This window comes from Larus michahellis, chromosome 19 (assembly GCF_964199755.1).
Source record: "Larus michahellis chromosome 19, bLarMic1.1, whole genome shotgun sequence".
In the NCBI taxonomy this organism is placed as follows: domain Eukaryota; kingdom Metazoa; phylum Chordata; class Aves; order Charadriiformes; family Laridae; genus Larus; species Larus michahellis.
The window spans coordinates 2,420,781-2,444,241 of record NC_133914.1 but is presented as its reverse complement, the minus strand read 5'-3'; the positions used below and the strand labels follow the sequence as shown (position 1 = coordinate 2,444,241).

Genomic DNA, 23,461 nt, shown 5'->3' with positions numbered 1-23,461 from the left:
GAATTAGTCTATTATGTTATACTGAATGTTTCTAAAAGGTCCCTAGTCAATACTGAGTACAGTGTATCAACACTTGGCATGAAACGCTTCAACATTTTGCTAGGCAGCAAGACTACACTTCACTGACTTCAGCATGAAGAGCCCCATCAGCCTTTTCTACCAGAGGAGGAGGAGACCTCAGCCTGACGCAGGCACAGCTCTCAGCTTTTACAGCCTGCAGGGTCCCGAGCAGCGACAACCCCCAAAACTCAACACTTGCAGGAATGTGAAAATGAGTCCTTGCAAATACACAAGTTTCCCCACTGCCTGCTCTCGCTTCTGCCGCTTACAGCAGCTACAGAGGGGCAGAACCAGGAATCTCTTCCCGTGCCTGGAGTCGACATAAACAAAAATGAGACACCCGCCCTGCCCTCTCCCCATTAGGCACTAAACCAAACACTCCAGCCTTCCACAGGCGTTAACTCTTGTTAAACTCAGTGTACCTGAGGCTTGTGACACGACACAAGCGTGCACGTGTCTCAGTACCTCAGAGGCCGTTATTCCACGCCTCCCATCACAGCCATGGCCGCTCCTCCCAGCGACGGCTGCCCGAGCAAATCCGTGCCCAGGCAGGATCCTCGGCGATCCGTAGCTGGCACATCACCCCGAGCTGCTTTGCAGGGCAGCAGACGGAGGATGTCCTTCCCGCACACCTCCTCCTGCAGCTTCCCCCTGCGGATGCGGGATCTGGCGAGGGCTCTGCCTCTGAGACTGATGAGCCAAAGCTGGGGGCTTTGAACTGGGGAGGGGGGAGAGCACGTGTACGAAAGGGGAAGAGCCGCACAGAAACACCCAGAATGAAACTTCCTTAAAGGTAGTAGGATGGAGGGGAGAATTAATTTGCAGTACGGAAAATAATGAGTGAAAGAGAATGTAGATGAGGTGGAAAATAGAACCAGATGTTTCATTTTGCGGCTGTGCAGGAGCAGAAAATCCAGACGAAACTGATATGGGAATCCCCCACCACCACCACGTCTCCATGTTCTGACGCTCAGCTTGTATTCTCAATTATCCTCTAATTCCAGGAGATGATAAATCAGGGTGCAGCTGAGATTTAAACTGGAACCAAGAGGGACCTGATGGGAGTTGGCTTCTGTAGGAACTGGGGGAATCGAAGGGTCAGTGGAGAGCAGCAGGACGGGGAGGGCACCCAAAACGCCGGTAGGATGTGAAAGGAGGCCAGGGCTGGCGCTCTGCCAGCTGAGCGATGGAGACCAGGAGGTCTGGAGCTCAGTGGATCGGATTTGTCACGTGTGGTCATGTTCTGAGGAGGAAATGATCTGCTTTTGCCACCAAAATTTATTTCCCCGCAGCAATTTCCAGAATACAAACTCAAGTGTCTGACAAAAAGTTACAAATCCTGAAAAAATAAATCTATCCCAGGAGGCGAGGCACAGGACGGCTGTGCACCCTCACGTCCAGGTGATATAAGCATCTGTCTGAGGTTAAACAACTGTATTTGCCCTTAGTTACCATAAGTCATTTAAAAGTCAACATTATGGCCTGGTTTTCACAATGCCCTTTAACAGAACGTAGAGGTTTGTACTTGCATTTTTTTCATTAAAAAAAAAACCAACGCACAACCAAACAGCAAAGACCCTGGGCTCTGCGGTGGGTGTGATTAATGACCCGCTCCCCGGCTGCACCTGCAGATTAAAACCCGGCATCCATCAGCAGCATGCCTTGGGGCGCAAAGTCAGAGGCCAGCGCTTAAGGAAAAGATCAAACCCCCAAAGCTTATTAAAGCAAAACAGCTGTAAGAATTCCTAGCTCTCCCACTGCGAGTGAAGTCGTGGTTGCTGGCGAGAGCTGATGTTGTTATGCTTTGCTCAGGGCGGTGTGTTTTAGGGCCAGTGCTCCCCCGTGGGCAGAGCAGAGCTCGCTGCTGACGGTCGCCGTGTCTGGGTGAACCCGCAGCGTGGCCATGTCCTGCCGGTACAGCCACGTAATCTCATGCCGTATTTAAACTCTTTTTTGTAATCCCTTGTAAGAGCCATGAGCATCATTCCCATATTCGCCCCCCACCCTCTATCACAGCAGACAGTGGTGCTGCCTTTCCGCCTCCCCACGTTTTTACTACCATTGATCACTTGCAGACATTGTTCGGGATAAACTCTGATTGAGTATGTCTCATCCTGCTAATGAAGCCCCCTCCCAACTGCCATTCTCCATATTCACTGATGACCCCCCCCAGGTCAGCTGCCCTGGGGTTTTGCTGAGACGCTCAGCTGCGGAATGCTCTTGCCGTGCTGTCTAACCCCAGACTACTCGGACTAGTTACTGAGCACTGAAGTTAATCCCTGAACTGAAGTTAATATTTAGGCGTGCGGCGGAGCCAAGAGATGCATTAAAGAAGTGCAGAGGCCTCCACGTGCCCCCCTCGCCGCCTGCCAAGTGATGCTCGCGGGCTGGCTGCCAGCAGAGCTGAGGACTGCCTGGCTGGGGTTTTTTTAAATCGCATAAAGGGCACTCTCATTCAATTGCAGACTGTGTAGGCTGGTCGTAATGTCAAGAAACGCGTCTTAGTTCCTCTTTGATAGCCGTCTGCAAATTGGCATTCTGCATTCAGAGTTACTCTGTCATCTGCAGCACCCCGCGGGCTTCAGCACTCACAGCAAATCCTCCGTGGAAAGGCCCCAGGGAGCTTCGGCTGCACGAACTCTGCCTTGTCCCCTCCGCCTCAGTCACAAGCCTCTTTTTTCACAGTTACAGATAGCGATTCTGGTTTTCTCCCCACAATTCACTTGCCTCTTTTATGCACAGAGCGAGTTCTTTGGCAGGAGTTTCCCTCTGCTGTGTGTGGGTGAACCTGCGCATACGACACCCGAATTCCACTGACACCTACGAGTCTCTGCAGGCAGCGACTGACGGCTCCAGACAGCACAATCCACCAAATTCACGAGGGCACCGTCCTACCTCCCACCTTCTGGGGGCTCTGCCTTCTCACTTCACACACAGATATGAATTGATGCAGAAAAGACAAACAAAACAAAGCTAAACAAAATGTTTAAACTGGTTTCTCTCTTTTAAGGATCTTTATGCATTAGACCTAGAACCATATCGCTACTCTGGAGTGAACCTGACTGGCTTCCGGATCCTCAATGTGGAGAACCCGCACGTATCCTCCATCATCGAGAAGTGGTCCATGGAGCGGCTGCAGTCGGCGCCCAAGGCGGAGCTGGGACTGCTCGATGGCGTGATGATGGTATGAGAAGTTTAAACAAAGCACGGGTGAAGTCTGGGAAGCAGCTTTGGAGTGGTAGGGAAGGCAGGAACATTATTAAGGGCTAAAGGTTATCGTTATTGGTTGTTGTACTAGTAACAACTCATCCCAGGTACTTTCCCCAGGTAGCTACTGGCATTCTTTAATAACCGCCCCTCAAATGCAGCCTTTGGCTGGCGGATGCCCTGCAGCCCACTGCTGCGTTAACACTCTCCTGTTGCAGGCCCAGATGCCCCCAGATTTTCCAGTTTTGAGAGACCGTGATCCTTCCCTCCCCGCCCTTCCTGCCAGTAAAAAGCTGCCCCCAGGACGGGCAAAACTCAAAGCTCTCAGTTCCAGCAAGGGCTGAGCGCGATGGGGAAGCACCCTGGCTCTTTAGTGCTGGGAACAAGAAGAGAGGAGCTGCCACCAGGGTATTGTACCCCCTGTTGAGGCGCAGCAAGATTTCCCCGTGCTTGCCTGGCCTGGCAGGGGCCAGGCTGTGTGTGCCCCAGAGCCCGGGGCAGGCGGGGAAGGGTGCCCTGTCCCCTGGGCTGCCCTCCACAAGTCCTGCTTCGGCTCAGGGCAGGACCGTCACCTCCAGGTCCCTCTGCCCAGCCCTGGGAGCAGCGCTGGAGAGCACAAACGCTGCTGTCCCACTGGAGGAGCCGGGCAGCCGGGGCCTGTCCCACAGGGGCTCGCAGGGCTCCGGCTCCCACCGTCTCCCCGCAGCCCCCGAGAGCAGCCAAACGGCAGCTCCTGGGCGCTGGGAGCGCAGCACACGCGGGGCTGGGCCAAGGCGATTCGCGGAGATCGATGCAGGGAATAAAGAGCCAAAGCTGTGCCCAGAGACGGGCTTTGCTGCAGCTTTGATGACTCCTTTTAGGGTCTGATGGCAGCTCTGCTCCGCTGAGTTACTGCTCGGAAGGTACAGCACCTGCTCGCCCATCTGTCCTCCCTGCCAGGCTGCCTCCGACCCCCGGAACTGCTGACTGGCGCCCTCCTTCCCTCTCCCTTTCGATCTGCCAGAACCCCCCCACAAGTGGCAAAGCCTCCCAGACTTTCACCTTGAAATGGCTCCTCGTATCCCTCATTTATTTTTTTGGTCTTAGAGGAGAGTCCCCCCATTCTCCTTTAGCCTTCTGCTTCTCCGCAGCGTTGCTCACAGCTGCAGCACCGTGTTGCCTGCAGGGGTGCTGCCCCCCCAGCCCGCTCCTCTCCTGCTCCCTCTTCGCTTCTCCAGAGGGGATCCTGCCTTTCACTTGTGTTTGCCTGCTGTCTGTCCCAGCCGGGCCCCGATCTCAGCTGGGAATTACAGTATGTAATTCACCATGAAATTGCTTGGACGTATATTCTCGTACCCCCTCTCCCCCAGCCCCAAATCCCAAACCCCGTCCCTGCTGCTGTGAATACAAGCCCACAGGACGCGGGTCGGTGCCTGCTCGTCGTGCTCGGGTGCTGCGGGAAGGGAAGGTCACAGGCACGGCTGCCAACGCTGGAGGATTTTCTCCATGGCCATGTCCTGTTAGATATTTGCCCTGTTATTTGCCGTATTATTTTGTTTTATTGTGTTTTATTAGTCTGCTGCTGCACTCACATCTGTTTTGTAGCTTTGTGAAGCCAACAAAGAATGTATTTTCACCAGAAGGACTGACCATATCAGAGTGAAAAATAAATCCAATTCTCTTGATCAGTGTTTGGAGATGAGATGGGGCATCTCAAATTGAATCTAAACCCATCACATTATATGGAAGAAAAAAAGGAGTTCTCCCTAGTTCAAATCACTGAAATGTGGGAAGACGTTACAAATCTGCAAGGTCCTGATTTCAGTGACGGTTTGGGTCATTTTGGAAAATTCCATGCCCGGGGACAAGCCATTTAACTTCTCTGTTTCTTATTTCCCCATGTATGAAATAGTGTGGATTATATGTTCTCGTATAGGGTTTTTTTACACTCAGACGAAACAGACGAAATAAGAAAATTTTGTTACTATCTTCTACATTTAGAAATAGCTAGCTTCCTTGTTTGACAATACAGTAGTAAATGCGCTAGAAATAACCAGAACAGATGCACGCAGACAAATGACATTTTCACAATCTCTTATTTTAAGACAGAACTATGATCTTTCAGTCTAAAGAGCTCCATAACAGAAAAACACGCTTGTGAGGCTGTGTCACGTGCAGAACTCGGTGTTTTGAGCATGAGAGGTCAGCCGAGAGGTTTAGACTAGCCCTGCGTTAAAGCACACGCGTTTACGGCCATTTCTGGAGGTGCGGGGGTCTCTCGAGAGCCCAGCCCTGCCCTCGGAGCGCTGGGTGCAGGGTTGGACACCCAGGAGCAGGGATGGTCGGCGGGGGCCCGGGACAGAGAAACCCTTGGGTCCGCCGGGTGTTGGGCAGGGGGTAACTCAGAGGGGGTTCTTGCAGCGTCTCCTGTGACACTTAATGGGCGTCCCCGCTGCTTTGCCATCCCAGTGCTTCCTTGCTCTGGGACCGCTATCAACACAAATGCTGTTCCCCTGTACTTTAGACAGACGCTGCCCTGTTGTACGACGCAGTGCACGTGGTCTCCGTCTGCTACCAGCGCGCCCCTCAGATGACCGTGAACTCCCTGCAGTGCCATCGCCACAAAGCCTGGAGGTTCGGTGGCCGCTTCATGAATTTTATAAAAGAGGTAAAAGCACAATTTGCAACCATGATTGCCTCCCACTAACGCAAAACTTCCCCAGCAGGAGCAGCGCAGCTGCTCAGCGCGCAGGTACGGATGCTCGCGGCAGAGAGACTTGGCAGGGACAGGGGTATAAAAAATCCCCCCGCCTGGGCAGGTACAACTGGATGAGCAGCACCAGGCTGCTGAGTGCACCCAGAAAGGAAAAATCTTGTCTTTGCCTTCAAAACAACATCCGTGCAGCCACGCCAAAACGTCCAAAACAAGCCGAAATCTTCCATGCTGTCACTGAGACTTGCCCTGGCCCCTTCTTGCGTCAGGAGCAGCTGGACCGCTCCCTCTCCGAGGCCGTTTCTTAGCAGAGCAATAGCCATTTGCCTTTTACAGGAACATTTGCTTGGGGTCCACAAAGGGCATTCAGTGCCGCTAAATCCCAGCGGCAGCGCTGGCAGCGCCGTGCGTCGCTGCCTGTGTGCTGATGAACGGCTTTGGCAGAGCTGTGGCTTTAGCAAGTGGGGAGCCAGGGGAGCGAAGAGGCAGCTTCCTTCCCTCTCTGGGTTCAGTCATTATGATTTCTCTCTGTTCAGCCCACGTAATTGTTTGTTTGCATCTGGCTTAAGCACGCAAGCAGACTCAAGAGCAGTGAGTTCTCGGAGGGAGCGCAGCGCTGTGAGAGGTGGCCATCCCTCCCCAAAGCCCCCCACGCACGCACCCTGCACTCACCCGCCGCGTTCTGCTCTCTCTGCAAAAAGGAGCCCTCACGTAGGAAAAAAATGGAGGCAGAGCATCAGGAGGATACTGCAAACCCTACCAGATACATCTTTGAGATAAAACCCCCTTATTTACCCTAAGGCCTTTTAAAACTTCTGTGCCTGGGGCACTTCATACGGGGAGTTACAGAACAGGCTGCCATGTAGGACACGCGACTGGACCACATTTAAAAGTCTGGGTATAAAATCCCCTAAAGTTTTTAAACAGAAAAGAGTAGAAGTACGTTGTTAATCGTTGTTAATGATTTGTGCTGCAGACCCCCACGGACCCCGAGCACAGGCACGTCAGTGCGGTGAGAGCGCACGTACCCCTGGCGCTGCCCGAGCCGCAGGGAGCGCGCGGCCGCGAGGGAGGAGGAATCATTCCCATTGCAAAGGGAGAATGAGCTTTTTTCTTAATAGGCACTGAAGATGGTATCTCTCCTCTCTCTGCCTCTCTCTCTCTCTCCTTTTTCGTGCTTTGTTCACTTCTGCAGAAAGCCGCTCCAGCTGGCTGCCAAAAGAGAGTGTAAATAATTTGTTTGGTTGGCTCCTTTTGCAAATTACCCAGCGCCTCACACTCCAGTGCCTGCCTGTTGTTTCCCTCCCTGGCACCGTGTCAGCTCGTTGCAGGGATAAGCTGCCTCCCCGCTGCAATCAGAACACACAGTAATTGCTCTCTCTGCCCTCCCGGAAAGACAAAGCCTCGCCGCGGACACCCGCTCCCTCGGCCCCGGGCTCCCCCAGACACCAGCACCGCTGCCCCTGGGTGCCCCCCCGGCACGGGACGGCTCCAGAGCTGCCACTCTGGGGTGAAGCCCTGCTTCTTCCAGCTTGCCGAGGGGCAAAGGGGCCGGGACGGTGGTCCTGCCAGCCCCGGGGAGGCCACCCTCACCCCGTGTGCTGTCAGGGCTCCCCAGAAAGCAGGGGGACAGGGCCAAGCGCTGGGGCAGGAGGCGAGGGGACAGGCGGGCACTCGGAGTTTGCCTGCGGAGTCGGGGCTGACACCAGCGGGATCAGATCCCATGGGGGACCGCAGCAATGCCCTGCGCCCCCAGCCTGGTCCCGTGAGCCGTGCGGCCCCTCGGTGCTCAGCACAGAGCTGTGTTTGCTCCAGTCGGGTACGTTAAACACTCCATGTTTTTCCTGGCTCCTGGGGGGCTCCGCAAGGCTGCGCATCCCACAGGCAAAGCACCTGCACACCAAAATGAGCAAACTGAGCACAGCCGCCCCTAAAACTCACCGGGTGGCGAGGCCGGGAGGAGGCTGTTCCTCAGGAATTAATGAGGAAGAGCCAGAGGAGCGTATTTACTGGGAAACATGCCAGTCGCTCCCCCCCTGAGAACACATTATGCCACCTTCACCACTCTGGGATATTTCAAGCTCCCCCACCCATAAAGGAAACACATTCGTCAGGGAGGAGCGTGCGTGGTCTGCCCTGCTCAGGGGAAAGAGCCCGAGTCCCAGCTCTCCACTGCTGAGACGCGATCGCAAAGCAGCAAACCATGTCGGCAGGCTGGCACCCTCCCGGGAGCATCCTCCTTGGGAGAGATCTTACAGCACGTCCCAGCACTGTCCCCGGGCAGAGCAGGCATCGTATACCATGTGTCCCTTAGCACCTGCTCTGCTAACACAGCTAGCATCGATATTTGGGGCACTCTCCCCTCCTAAATCAGAGGAATTCAGTCTGATGGTGCTGCAAAGTGTACGGTGGAAAAGAAACGGCATCACAGCATATTTTTGTTTGAAATGAATCTGGACATCTTTACTCCAAGGTCCTGCTCAGAGCAGGACCACTGCCCAGGTCACAGCAGGTTGTGCAGGACCTCGTCCAGTCAGGTGTAAAATCTCCAGGGATGGGGCTCCGTTGGGCACCAGCCCCGTGCTTACAGTGCCAGAGCTGAAGGGGGGTACCCCCACAGCACGCGCCCACCACATTCCCAGGCCCATTCCAAAATGACCGAGCCCGCTAGCACGGACGAGCCCTTAGCCTCTGCCGCTCCGCTCTCCATCTGAAAGGAAGGAGGGAAGCATTCAGGACATTTTAGCTTCCACACACCTTGGAAGCATCGTCAGGTTCGTGCAAAAAAGGATTATTTATGAGCTTGACTGGATTTGTCCCAAACCCAGGCTCCCTGCAGCCCGGTATTTATCAGTACTACAAGGATAAATGCAGCACACAAGGATGCCATGATAAATGCAAGCGGTTTTCTACTGAGTCATCATGTCCTGCAACAGCTGGTGAACACAAAAGGTGCGAACAAAAATCATAGCAAGGACTGCAAGAGAGTTAAGAAAATCTACAGCTCTGTCTGCAGTCTGAACAGTGACGGAGGTGATTATTAATTAATCATGCTCTTTGGGGAGAAAGAACCAGTATAAGGACTAATTACAAGCACATACAGTGGAGGGCAAAAGATTATTTATGATACCAAGTAACAGCCCTGCTACTTCTTCTCCCTTCCACAGGCTCAGTGGGAAGGACTAACAGGACGAATTGTCTTTAACAAAACTAGTGGTTTACGGACAGATTTTGATCTGGATATCATCAGCCTCAAAGAAGACGGTCTCGAAAAGGTAGGCAGGGTTTGTCTAGTCTGCGTATGGCTTAGTCTAACTCTGATACTCAGGCAACAGAGAAGATGGTTGGCTGTTGTATTGTTTCCATGTTTTCTGTTTTTTCTATGAAAGGATATTTACTTTGTGGGATTTCTCAGATCCTTTTCCATGCCTCAACCATGACTCACTACCCCTGAAGCGATGTGCGTGGGATTACAGTCACTAGCTGCAGAAGTGCTTGTGGCACTTTCCTGGGACAGTGGAAGCAGAAGAAACTTTCTGAGCAGCCGTTAACCTCTCCTTGCCCGGGCCAAAGGGGGAAGGAATAAAGCCTGTCCCACCCCCCATCTGCCTGGGCTCGCTTACAAAACATTGATTTTTCCCTGAGGAGGCAAAAGCTCTTGAAAGCATCATCTCGCTGTGATTTCCCACAACGAAAATTGCCTCAAGCTTAGAAATGGCCCCAGCTTATTACAGCCTAGATTTTGGAGGAGGATGCAGTGTCATTTTGTTTGTTTCTTCCCTGTGTTATCTAAGAAAAAAAGCGGAGCGTGGTTTTGCCTGGCTGGCTGGAGGGGCTTTGTTTGGTGGCCACCCGGAGGCGCCGGGGCACAAAGGCTGCAGCCTCAGATCCTCCTAATTAGTGCAAATCTCTAGGCACAGAGAGGCAATGCTGATGTGCAAATCTGATTCCCAGGTGTTCATGGGGATTTCATTTCCTTTTCTTCAATTACTTTAAAAAAAAAAAAAAAGGCAATATGCAAAGCATTACAGCTCCTAGAACACGGGTTTCAAGGAGAGATCAGTTCATTTAAGACCAAAGAGAGCAGCAAGTGGCCTGAAGTGGCGCGAGCGGCGCCCAGCAGACAGCTGATGCCGACAGGGAGCTGTGCCCTAACCAGGCCCCCAGTAACGGCCTTCGAGGCCGCCGAGGGCTGCCAGAGCCTGACCCCGTTTGTGAGTGATCCCGAGTCCCCGCTCCGCTACCGCTCTCGCAGACTGACAGGAGAGCGCTGGCGACGGGGCAGCAAATCCTTTTCTAGCGCAGTGGCTGCTCCTGGACACGCAGAAGGTGCCTGCGGCAGCCAGGGCCGAGCACCCGGTCCCGGACCTTGGGGCAGGGGACAGGTCCTGCTGCCGCGGGACACGCCGCCGGGAGCCGAGCGAGGAGTTTTTCAATTAGCCATGCAGCAAGCAGCCCAACACGCACAGATGACTTCTCCGGTTAAGGCTGGGGAATTAATCAAACGGTGCAAGCAGGCAGCCCCCGGAGGCGGGAGGCAGCAGTTTGTTCCCCCCCCCGAGTTTGGAGGGGACGGATCCTGCGCGGTGAAGCTCCCTGGGACCAAACAGCTTGCCTTCCCCATCCCCCTTTTTTACAGTTTGTTTTTCCTTCGCTTTGAAACAAGTTGTTGCCACGCTTTCACACCACAGCAGTAGTTCTGCGCTGCACGTAAAAAATCTCAAGGTCACCACAGCACTCCCCACTAGGAGTAGGTTTTGGTGTCAAATACAGACTAAAGAAAACATTTCAAATAAACCCAGTGACCTTCAGTCTCAGCTGCCGTCAGCCCAGCCCGGGCAGGAGGAGGCAAGAGGGCAGCAGGGGAAGACGCCACCTCCTCACAAGAACTGAGCAGGAGACGATCTTTGTAGCCTGACCTCTTGTTTTTTACAAAATATTTCGTTTATAGAGTCGAAACCAAAAAAAATCGACGTGTCTTTTTGGAGTACAGCGGCACCGGCAGACTGCCCGAGAGCTGTGTTGGTAGAATAACAAAAAAATGTGCGAGTATTTGGTTACCATGTGAATCTAAATGTTTAAGTGCAACTGCAATGTCTGTCTGTCAAACTAACACTCCTCGGGTGTACTGGAGAATAGCTGGCACCAGCCGTATTTATTGCTATTGTGTGTCACACAAAGCCCATAGGAAGCCGCCAAACCTTGATGCATTCTCTGTGCAGCCCTTCAACTTTTGTCTCCGACAATTCAGAGATTTCACAGTTCCCACTATTATTTTTTTTGAAAGCTTCTTGTCAACTCTAGAGGGGTTTTAAAGTATCGATGTCAAATCTCTGTTGAAGCTAGGTTTCTGTCAATAGTTAATCTGAAATAACAAAACGCCAAACTACAAACAAATCCCATACGGATGGTGCATTATGTATAATAGCTTATGTTTGCTGAGCTTTAGGATTGAACTCCTGATCCTTATACCTCCTGGATGTTCCAGGGATTACAGGAGTATTAACTAAACCTAATTACATGTAGTTTGACTATCTGACTCGCGCAGGTCTCTTAATGCACTTTTTTTCTTTTTCTTTCCTTTTTTTTTTTTAATATTTTAAACTGATTAGTTCAGTCTTAAGTGCCACGTATTTAATTTTCTTAAAGACAACTTAGCAAGGCATAGCTAACCGAGTCTGCGGCGCTGCTGGCAGGGGCCTCGCAGACTCGCTTCTCTTCTCCTATGCACAATAATAATCTTTTGACATCGCAGCCCTCGTGTGATCGAAGGAGCTATAGGGGATTGCTCGCACTTTGCCTGAAATATTTAGAGCCTTTCACAAAGTTCATGGAAACTCTTCTAGAATTTATTACGTTTTTGGTTTTTTTCCCCCACCAGGCAGCATTGCTCATTACACAGGCTCTTTTTGGGGATGCAGTAAAACCCAGTCCTCCCCTCGGACTGCTGAAGAGGTTGACAAGTCTTAAAAATAGCAATAAATAAAATCTGGGAAGTCCTGGCTCCCCAGTGGGTTTGAGTGTCTGCCTTTGGTTTCTCCCTGCGTCCTGTCTCACAGTTTGGCCCTACAGACGGATCGTTCTGTTCCCATTTCCAGGTGGGGTTTTCATTTTTCCTGGCTGTCAGGCTGGCTGTGTGGCCACCCTGCTCATCTGTTGGCAGCGAGCCCACGTTCCTCCAGCTTTCCTGACATTTTATCTTACCGTCACAGTCCTTTAGCCCATCCTGCCTTCAAAGTTTGTTCTAAGGCCTCCCCTGGGCCGCAGAGATCAGGTTAACAGGCTTAGAGTTGCTCAGACCACTTCTCTTAGAGAGGGGCATACTTTGCTATTTCTGGGTCAATAGACTTCTTCAAAGTCTAATAATTTATTGAAATGGAGAGCTTGAGAAAAACAGAGAACCTCAAACCGATGAGGAGCGTAGCTGCGCTGCCTGTGCTCGTGCCCGAGCAAAGCTGCTGCCGTTCCCTGCTCCGGGTTTGCTGCCGGCACCGAGACCTCCCATTGCCGGGGGCTTTGGGCTTCCCTGCAGGGGCCACCAGGGCCCTTCCAAGGGCACCTGTTCGAAACGTCCGTCTACTTTGCCACAGCACAGAGGACAGGAACGGTCCCTACCAGGGATCTGCAGAGCTGGTCAAGTCATTTTTAACTCGCCCCACCAATTTGCTTTGGTGGGGAAATAAAAAAGAAAGAAAATTCCCTCGTATTTGTTTTCTTTTGTTCTGCTTTATGCTTGCCCAGAGTTGACTCTTCAGCACGGTTTGATTATTTTACTCTACACCGTACCTTTGCAAATTATTCATTTGGCCCCTAAATTCCAGTCATCGTCATCTGCTTCCATGCACCTGCATCAGAGGGCAGCGGAAGGGTTGTTTACTCCACATGCGCAGCTGGAGTGACCTGCAACCAAAGGGTTAATGTAAATTTTCTATTTAGGTGATATGAGCTGATCATTTTGGCTTTGCTTCTGTTTACTGCAGATGAAAGAAGCGAGCTCCATTTTCCAGGCGGGTAGGATGCTGAGAGGAAGCGAGGAATGTAAGCGGGTGCTCATGCGGTCGTTTGCTTGCTTCGTTTCAGGTTGGAGCGTGGAGCCCTTCTGATGGTTTGAACATCACAGAAATTTCCAAAGGACGAGGGCCTAATGTCACCGACTCGCTGAGCAACAGATCTCTGATCGTCACCACTGTCCTGGTAGGAGATTGCAAGCCTGTCTTTTTCCTCCACCCACAAATCTCAGGGATATCTGGTATCTCTGCAAATTCACAGCACCCCAGCACAGATCTGCCAGTCCCCGGCACATGGGCTGGGTTCCGCAGGGCACCGCCATGCCCAGGCACCTGCGCCAAGGTGACCGGCGACACCCTCCGATGCCACCGCTCCCGAGCGGCTGCCAGCCAGCACATGGCGGTCGGTGAGGCTGGAACCGCACACGTTCCCTGTGCCCAGGAGGCTCCTGCTCGTCCCAGCCGAGCTCCTCCACTTCAGCTGCCCGGCAGGTCCCCTGTGTCCCCTCGCTCCCCACTGGCGGGCGCCAGGGGCTTTGTGTGTGCTGAGCTCCAGGAAAACTCTGAGTTGCCCATTTACCACCAGCGCCCGGGCGGGCAGCGGCGGGCACGGAGAGATGGCCAGCACTGCTACCTCAGATAGGAGTGGTCTGTTGCAGGAGAAAACAGAAAATACTGAGAACAACCAGACACTCTGGCTTAGCTGTGACAATCCCGTTTCTTTCCCCCTGTTAAGTACGTATTTGATAAACTAGCTAAGAGTAATGCCGTTATCCAGCAAACCACGGTTGCTTAACAGGTCTCCTCCGCTTCCAACTGTCACGCTGCATTTTGTTCTCGCAGTCGCTATTGGATTTGACGGCAGGCATCAGATCAGAATGAATTTTTATTTACTATCTAATGAATTATGACTAGTGGCATTGGTTTCTCTATGGCTGTATTACACAGCGCAGGCTCATGGCGTGTCACCAGGAAGCAACAAAAAGCATCAGCCCTTGGACAGCCTACGCACAATTAGGCCTGAATGGAAAGGTTTTGCCAATGGAAATTTTTCTGGCCCCTTTATGTTCCATATTTTCAGGGAGCATAAAGGAATATATGCTAAAGAGACAGCTGGGGACGCATTCCCCAGCCCGGAGCAGTGCGCTCCCTCTGGGGTCTGTGCCTTCCCAAAGGGACGGGACCTGCCAGAGTGGGGTGGGCGTTACAGGAGGAACGGGACCAAGAAAGTGCACGGAGCAGAACAGAGAAAGGGAACACTTGGTCCGGGGTAGACGAAGGGCTGGAACCAAAGGTCTTGTATCACTCGGCAGGAGGTTAGCAGAATGGAAGCAGGCAGAATGTGAGCCAGATACAGATGCTGCGGCAGCTTTCCTTGCAAATTAGCCACCCCTAATGAACTTCTCATTCATCACACAATATTTGTTCCAATGGAACATATACATTAAAGTCCCTCTCTCCAAGAGTCAGGGACAGGCTCAGCTCTTCCACTGCGCTCAGTAACACACTCTTTCATGTCTCAAAATACAGGGCAGACTGGAAAAGTTCCCTCCTTTCCCAGTCCAAAAGTTTTCTACCATGCCAGTCCGTGAGACGGCGACGGGTCGCGGCTGCAGTGCAGCCTGTGCGGGGCAGTGTCCCTGTGCCACGCGCGTTGGCAGAGGCGGCGGCCACAAGGGTTCCCCACCGGCTACGGTTATTGAAGGGAATGGTCCCCTCAGGAGTTACTGCAGCAGCAGTGGAGAAATGACCGAGCAAAAGGCACTTTAACAATTCAACATGCATCAGATTGTAAGACTGCGCCTGTTGAGACCCTTGCAGCAGTGTGCGTGCACTCAGGCGTGATGCACACACACTTTGTTTCTTTGTTCTTTTTTTTCCTTTTGCATTTAAGCATTCTCGGTGTGTTCAGAAAGCACAAATTTAAGCAGCAGTTTTCTAACAGGCCAAATGGAGAGACCTGCCATGCCAGGTTCAGTTCATTTCAGCAAGGTAACCTAAAGTGCTGCCAGTGCCTGGATGTGAGAGATGCAAATTTTGAGGGCAACATGAATAACACGTCGCACCCCGTCACTGCCAGGGGGAGGCTCAGGATCAGCTCGAAGGGAATTGTTCGTCCCGTACTGTGGCTGGATAGAACTCACCACAGGTTACACCGTGATTCCTCTCCCCCCACTCTCTTTAATTAGAGCTGTGCGCCGCACATCGGGGACAATTCCTGGGGTGGGAGGGCTGGTAGCACTGGGGGAAGGCTGGAGGGACAGGGGGAAGGCTGGAGGGACGGGGAGAAGGCAGGTAAGTTCAGGGCTGGAATGTCAGTGAGAGCCGTACGGACAGGACTGAGGGAAACCAGAGAAGATACATCTTGTCAGGGGTGAGACGCATGGCCGGAGTTGTGGAAACGTCTGGGTCTAGGGTGCGATAATCACTGTACCTCAAAGGCCATGGCATCATGCAAAATGATGGAGGCAGGAGGAGCCCTGTCAGCCGCCTGCCTTTGACATGCTTATTTTGGGCAGCATTTTCATCTCGCACTCCCCGAGCACATACAAATTACATCATCTACAAGGGTCGTATCAGTTCCTATTAATTGCGCCCTTCCTTGGGCCTGGCACACATGCCACAGGGTATCTACCTCGAATCCACAGCTGTCCTGCAATTCTCCGCCTGGAGGAGGATGAAATGTGCTTAGACCCAAGTTCTGCAATAATTGCATTTTCATAGACTGGATTCTAATCAGAAAATACAACCCTGAATTTTATTTTCATTTGCAACACCCCTTTGTACTTTTGCACTGGTGTAAATGATTGTAGAAAAGCCATAGGAGGAACCTTTAAAAGGAAAAGCATAAAAGGTTATTTTTTCCCCTTTTGCTCATATTGCAGTGACTTGTTGGAAGAGAAATATTACCCCAGCAGCCAGCGCCACTCTCCCCAAGCAATATGGGAACTGTGAAGTTATGAAATTGAGGGCACCTTCACTGAGAAATCGATTAGCAAACCGAGAGAGCTTGTGAATTGGATGTCTGGCCATTTTCAGTAATAAATTGTGAAATAGTCCGTGAATAAGTGGTTCACAGAGTTCAGAATTACCCCCTAGGAAATGTTTGAGACCTGGAGATACATTACTGAAGCGAGTGGCGTCCTAATGTTCAGTGCTTCGGCTGTTAAATATGTATGTAATCCCTACAGCGCTTCCCAAAATTAATAGTGCTTTATGGCTGCTCTGGAGCCGGTGTATTTATATCAAGACCCATAGATTCAGCTGATTCACAAACAAAGCGCTAATTCCAGAGAAGAAAGCTGAGGAGGAGGCCGGGGAGAGCAGGATTTAACCGAGCTGCGCGTGCCAAGCTAAACTCTATAGGCGTGATGTTATCAGTTTTGCTTTATAATTCTGCAAACGGAGCTTCAGGTGCTCTCTCATCCTCTCCCTACCCTGCTTTGAGGCTCAGCAGGTACCTCCTCCACCAAACTGGGCGTCTCAGTAATGCTCTCACCGGGACCCCAGACCTTCCCTCCTGCGACCTCAACTCCCCATCCCCCTGCAATACCGCAGGGACACCAGCAACACGGCTGGCTCGCCAGAGCAAAGCGGGAGCCCTCCCCGGCCACCCTGCGGGCAGGGACAGTAGCCTCGCAGATACCTTCGACTCGAGCCATGCATTAGCTGCTGTTGATATCCCATCCTCCCCTTGCCCTCTAGCTTTTGCCTGCTGCCCACCATCTCTTGCCATTTCCATCTGTCCTCTACACCTTTTCTCCCTGGGGCTCCCCAGTGTCCCTCGGCCTCGGTGGCTGCCCGAGGCTGATACTTGCCAAGAGGCTGTGCGGTTTGCTGGGTGGCTGCTGCTTCACCTGCCAGCCTGCGCTAAGAGGCAGGGATCCATAGGGCAAAGCCTGCTGTAAAGCACTTTATTAGTTATTTTTTGGTTGTGCTGGTGCTTGCTTGGCTGTGATTAAAGACACCCCCAACCTTCCCACGCCACGCGTAGCTGGAGCAGACGGCAGAAACTCTCTCTGGGCAGCAGTAGGGCCCCATCTCCCATCAGCTAGTACTGGCCAAGAAGAGAGCAAGCTAAACGGGGGGATGTTTTGGGATGGCCACCAGCCACACACGGCTCCCTCGCCCTGTATTTAACCCACCAGGCTCTTGGTCGCTGCAGCGAACGACAGGGACCGCGGAGCAGGTCGGCTGCATTTCTGCTCTGCAGGACTTGGGGTTGAATTTGTCCTCCCCCCTTTTATTGTTTCTCAACACTCTTCATTTTCAGAGCATGAAATGGTTATTTTTCTCCCTGAAATCCTACCAAATGGAAAACAGTTGGCTGCTCAGAAGAGACAAAATTAAATTTTGTGGGGTAAACAAGGGTGCTAATTAGCTGATGTGCTGTGCAAAGTTAATTTATTCCCAACATGTCACGGCGCCAACCCTGCCTGAAGAGCCTGCGCTGCGTGGCTCAGGTTGACCCGTGGGGGTGGCCCTGTCTCCGGTGGGAGCTGGGACCGCAGCTGAGCCTTAACGGAGACCTTTTGCCTTCCCTTGTGCAGGAAGAGCCCTTTGTCATGTTCCGTAAGTCTGACACGGCCCTGTTCGGGAACGACCGCTTTGAGGGTTACTGCATCGACCTCCTGAAGGAGCTGGCCATTATCCTGGGCTTCACCTACGAGATCCGACTGGTGGAGGATGGGAAATACGGGGCGCAGGATGAGAAGGGGCAGTGGAACGGCATGATCAAGGAGCTCATCGACCACGTGAGTGCGGCGCATCTGTGGCGCGGGCACCCGAGGGCTGTCCCCGAGGCTCTCTGCCTGGGTTGGGATGGGTGCTCCCTGGCTCGGGACACCCGCAGCGAGCTCCTGACCCCACCTGGGCTCGGCCTGTGTTGCACGGTTTGTCAGAAGAGTATCCTTTGTTTGACTTTTCCAAATATTCATTTGGAGTTTCTAAAAATGGGTATTTTCACAGCACCGAAAGGGACTCCGTGGCTCCAGCCGCAGCCCCTCCCCGCCAGGCTGCTGGAGCTGGGTGCTCAGAGAGGGGGAAGAGGTTTCCCGGAGCCCGGGCGCACGCTGGCTCTGCCGCGGGGCAGGAGCGGGGAGCGCCTGCTCTCACCCCCCGGGACGCTGCTGCTCTGCCCTGGACAAACCCGGGTTCTCAGCGTCCCCAGGCGCGTGCCAGGCACAGCTCGGCTGGATCCAGATGATGTATCCAGACTGCAAGAGCAGGTGTAGAGGGGACAGTTTAACATATTTTATGTTTTTATAAACGCATCTTATTTTCTAAAATCTCCTGGGACACCGAGCTCCCCCTGCACCACAGCAGCTGTGCTTTTCCTTCCGCGGCCACTTCTAAAAGCCCATTAAACACCAGTAAAACTGTCGCGACAGCTTTACTCTAGCAGCCACCAAAAAGTCACCTAGTCTGAAACCTCCACTCAAGCCAGAGGTCGCTCCATCTCCTAATTAGATATTTTGCCTCCAGCACATCCTGTGATCCCAGAAGCCCAGTTAGGGAGGTGAGGAAAGCTGTGTTTTTATGAATCTCTGGTTCCCAGAAAAGGTCTCTGGAAGAAAAGATCAGGACAAAATGAATCTCTGATCTCCGCAGCACAGGCAGCGGTACAAGCAGCTCGAGAGCTGTAACACGGCTCCGTTCTCCTGAACATCCTGCTCAAGTGGAGCAGCCCTTGGACCACCTCTCAAGTTCCTGGCTGCATTTTGAAAACATTGCCTAAGCAGAAAAGAGACAAAAATAATCCCACGTACGTAGCAGCTGTGATGCTCTTACAGTTCATGTGAGAAGAATGTATTTGCTGGGTGAGTCACTTCAGTAAATGGGCTGCGCTGTGAAGAGATAACGGCGCATTGTCTGGCGGTGAGACTGCGGCGCTGGGGCTCGGGGATCTAGGTTGTGTTTCCGGATTTGGCTTGTCTGCCCTAAATGACATTGGACAAGTTGCTTCTGTGCAATGCTTCCTCCATCTGTAAAATGCAGATGATAATGATTATGTCCCTTATAGGGACAAAGTGATGCTTAATCAGTTTGCGAAGAGCGCTGTAGTCCTTAGATGGCTCACCCCGGAGAAGCGGGAAGTGCGGCAAGGGCAGGCAAGGACAGCCCCCGGGGGAGCAGGACGCTGGGTCTCACAGGGGAATATGCCGCAGGCTGTGCAAACCTGCCTTTGTATTTTTGCTTCCAGAAAACTCCATACAGCTCAAAATACAGATTCCGTAGTCTCTTATGCAACAGCCTTGCTAAGTTAGACAAGTGACACTCAGCATCCCAGCAGAAGAGGCTGGTGCTTTGCTGCTCCGAGTGATGTGTGACACAGAGAGGAGGAGATGCAGAGCGCAGGCTGCGGCACTCGGCAGCACGCTGGAGACATGGCCTGCGCTCCGCACCCGCTGCTGGCACCGCTCTGCGGCTCTCACTGCACCATGTCTGTGGCGTAGGGCTCTGAAGAAGTAAATCTCTCCGAAGCAGGAAATAAGATATAAGGAATAAAAGCCAGACCGTCATTTAGTCCAAACCATGGCACTTCCAGCATCCTGCAAGATGGTACAGGGCTCTCGGGAGGCTTTCAGCCATTCCCAAAGCTGTGGTCAGCTAAGAGACAGACCGAGGAGAAGGTATGGGGAACAACCTCATTAAGTAACATGACATTCATGGTCAGCCTGCATTAAAGTATTTCTTGGCAACCTATTTAAAAAGCAAATTTAACATACATCAAACAGGAAAGGACCAAATCCTCTCTTCTTGCAAGTTTTACCGTAGCATCAAGTTTGAGCTCTGCTTTCTCACAGGCGTGGTTGGGTGCACGCCTTGGAGTGATTTATAACCACTGCCCAAATCCCATATGAAGCCATTATTTTCTTTATCTGCATGTCATTGCTTTTTATAGCAGCGTTTATGTAAAGCATTAAAAAGTGAAACTGCAACCAGATGGGGCCCTTCCTCAGCAGCAAAGCGTCTTCAAATTGTGTGGGGAAAGGAACAATTGATTGGCATTTGCAATGGGAAAGTTCAAACTTATTTCACACCTAGTAGGAAAAGTGTCGGGGACAGCATTCAAACAAAGTTGTAGCGATGAAAACAGGGCTGCCCACACTGTGAGTCTGAAATCTGGGCTGGCTCTCCCCCATATTCAGTGTCTCCTTCCCAGAAGAGAATCGGGATCATTCAGGTAGGAGCATAAAGCAGGGAGGATTTTGTGAGGTCCAGACACCCCGGCCAGGATTAACTCTCTGCAGAAAGTCTCCGTGTTGCTGAAGACGCCGGAGGGCTGATGTGCAGGCTTGGTGGACTCTCCTATGCATAGGAGAGGGTGCTCTGAGGCACAATAAGAGGCTAAAATGGTAATTGTTATCATTCGGAAGGGCTGAGAGCTGTGGGAGCAGCAGATGTACCAGGAATAGCCTGATCCGAGGCTGAAATTCAGTGAAAAGGAGATGGGCAAAGCAAGGGGCAGTGCATCACGCGGGTGGCCTTCTGCTGGGGCTGAGAAATAGAGCCCGAGAGGAGGCGGGCGCGGGCGGCAGGCAGGGGAGCCCAGGGAGGCACATAATTATAGTGTTTCAGGGGTGATGGTGCCTGCCACGCCAAGGTGTAAATCCCAGCGCACGTGACGGAGGATGGGCTGTTTACACAGTTACACAGAGCGAGCTCTCATGGCTTGTTTTGGAGTCTCGCATCACCCTCCTTCCCCTCTCCGCTCTGATCCAGACATGCCTGGCCATAGGCAGCAATGCCTTAGGCTACGATTCTTTGTAAAATTGCTTTGTTTCTGGTCTGGCCTTAAGCATAAACAGGAAAAGCAACAGCAGTCAGAGCAGCTCACAGCATGACCCTGTCCTGCAGGTCGCCAGCAGCAGATCTGGAGAAGACAGCTTCATGCGGTTAGATGCCAAAAGCCCTGCCCCTCTGCCTTTCATCCGCTGCCCCTCCTTTCTCACAAAAAAATCCCTGTTTTGAGGGAGTTCAGTCCATTCCCTGGAGAACAAGACTCTTTCCTCACCGCAGTTGCTGTTTATTGTCACTCTCTCTGGCCTCAATCAGAGGGGCCATGAAAGCTGAATGCACTCGCCTACACCGGCGTTGGGGGAGGCTGGGGACACCCAGGCGACACACAGAAGCGTCTGTGCCCCACGTCCGTAATAAACAGGGAACCCGGCAACTGTCAGATCTCCTCCTTTCATTGTAGTGAGGTGATATTGATGTTTATTCATAGAAATTGTTATTGATACAAGCAGAACTACACTGTGCATTGTGGCCCGTCCATTATGATTTATAAATTCTAGTTGTCTGGCAAAGTCATGCCTGCAAATCTTCCCTATTGTTTGTGGGCAGAATCACATAAAACCGGCAGAATGAGTTGTTCTGGACATTTTGCACAAACTTGTTCACAAATAAAACTTGTATTCTGCTGAGACAGTGCATATCAAATTTCCATTCAGTCTGAAACTTCATGTGGGAATAAAAAAGGTATGAAAAATAATAGGGTTTCTAATGGAAATCCCTGCCAATGGTAACTGTAGAGAAGATATAATGTCTATCCTTAGGGACGATTTATGACAGTTGATTTAACACTTTCACAATAAATAGGCATTTATTGACAGTAAATTCTGGCAGAAATTCATACTGCACCGCATTGCCCCATTGCCATTAATGTTCCTGCACTGGTGGATGTTTATTTCAAGTGTCATGAACTGGGGATTCAGTTGGAAGCCACTGGGCCGGGAACAGGAAAAAACCAATTTTGTGGGATGAAGTGTCCTCCATCTCTTGTTTAGACACTGCAGGAACTCAGCGTTCAGGAGGGGATGGAAATAAACCAAAACAGCTGGCAGCACCTTCTCCTTTTGTGCCCAGCACCGTTAGTGGGTGGATTCATATTTATCACATTCCGTGATCCAAGTGCTGGAAGCGCACGAGCTGTACACTGGGAGCACCGAGTTCCCCGTTTCCTTCTGCAGGTCTCTCTGGATCTGCCTTTCCCTCCCCTGACTTGTTCACCTGCCAGTAATTCATAGCATAGGGCTTGACTCTGAAAACACGGCCGTTCTGGCTGGGACCCTACAGCTTTTGACATCTCTTAGGTACAATTAATGGTAGTTCTGTCTCTGAGGAACTTCCCTAGAGAAAAGATTACAAGAGGCCCAACGGGACTTCACGGTCCTCATTTCTCCTCTTCGGCTTTCAGCAAGGTTTTCCCTGCTGACATCTGTTCTTAATTCACCACTGATATTAAATATATTCATTGACAAAAATGATGTCTAAATTAGGACTGAAATTGTATGAGCAGCGATTAAGAGCCGGAGTCAGACAATTAAGGCTGACCCCTGCACAGGATGCACGCGGTGGCAGGGCGAGGCGCAGCTGGGATGCTGCCGGGCACGACCTCCAGCATCACTTCTCTCTCAAGCATCACTTCTCCCTCGAGCATCACTTCTCAGGCTGAATGTTCTCCTACCCCTGGCCAGCAAGAGGGGAGGGCTGCGGGCACAGGGCGCTCAGCGCGCTCCGGTGCCTGCTAAAGCCGCAGCCCCTCTGTCTCTGTCTGGGGGCTGCAAGGCAAAGGCAGACCCGCTGCCTCCGGGCTCTCTGTGCCCACGGACGCCCGGGTGCTGGCCCCGCTGCAGGGGACGGTGCAGAAAGGCGCAGGAGGAGGCCAGCACGGAGTGGGCCATGCTGGGACAAGGTGCTGGGGCACGGCACGGCGGCACGGCAAAAGGAGGAGACAGAGATGGGCCCTGCGGCGGGGCAGTGGGAGCAGAGGAGCAGGGAAGTGCTGCAGCCCCAGCGCTGGCAGAGCTGGGGACAGAAGAGCCTGAGGGATGAAAGCGTCGATGCTGCCAGACAGACACCTGAATAACAATTAAATAAGTAAAATATGCACTATTTACCTGTCTCTCAGGCAACACACGCATAATTAGTTTATGTAAATACCTAACTCAGATTGGCAAAATAAGCACAGAGACACCTTATTTTCTTGAATAAATATTTATCTTGGTGCTTACGCTGTTCGTGGGCTCTGCTGTGACTGGCCGTCACACGCAGCTTTCCTCCAGCCTAGGGCGGACGCCGCGGGATTTCCACCACGGCTGGGCAAGAGCTGTTCTGACCCACAAGCCACATTCCGTGATAACTGAGGACTTGAAGATAAGACTTAGCATTTTCTGATAAAAGCCAAATATCTCTTCAGAGAATACTATCCTCCATCCACTGAACGCCTGGTGAACCCACATCAGTTCCAGCCAAGTGAAAATGCTGTAACGCTGGGTGAATAAGGAGATTCAAACCCTTCAAGGTGTGTTAGAGAAGCGGCTGCAGTTGGTGTGTAGCTGCCTTGGCAACATTCATCTTTCTGGCCTCAATTCAGCAGAACACTTAGGAACATACATAAGACTTGGAAGGCGTGCAAGCTCCAGTAAAACAGAAGCGTGTGCTTAAGTGGTTTTGCTGGATAAGAGCCTTTAAGCCACTGGCACTTGCT

The 23,461-nt window shown here is 52.0% G+C and overlaps 1 protein-coding gene across 1 annotated transcript in view; it reads left to right on the top strand.

Moving 5' to 3' along the window:
- GRIK3 (glutamate ionotropic receptor kainate type subunit 3) overlaps window positions 1-23,461 on the top strand; it is a 119,990-nt gene that overhangs the window by 75,055 nt on the left and 21,474 nt on the right. The window contains exons 6-10 of the mRNA XM_074563046.1: window positions 3,071-3,244; window positions 5,771-5,914; window positions 9,127-9,234; window positions 13,040-13,153; window positions 17,517-17,720. Of these exons, the coding sequence (XP_074419147.1) occupies window positions 3,071-3,244; window positions 5,771-5,914; window positions 9,127-9,234; window positions 13,040-13,153; window positions 17,517-17,720 (744 nt within the window). The remainder of the gene's footprint in view (window positions 1-3,070; window positions 3,245-5,770; window positions 5,915-9,126; window positions 9,235-13,039; window positions 13,154-17,516; window positions 17,721-23,461) is intronic.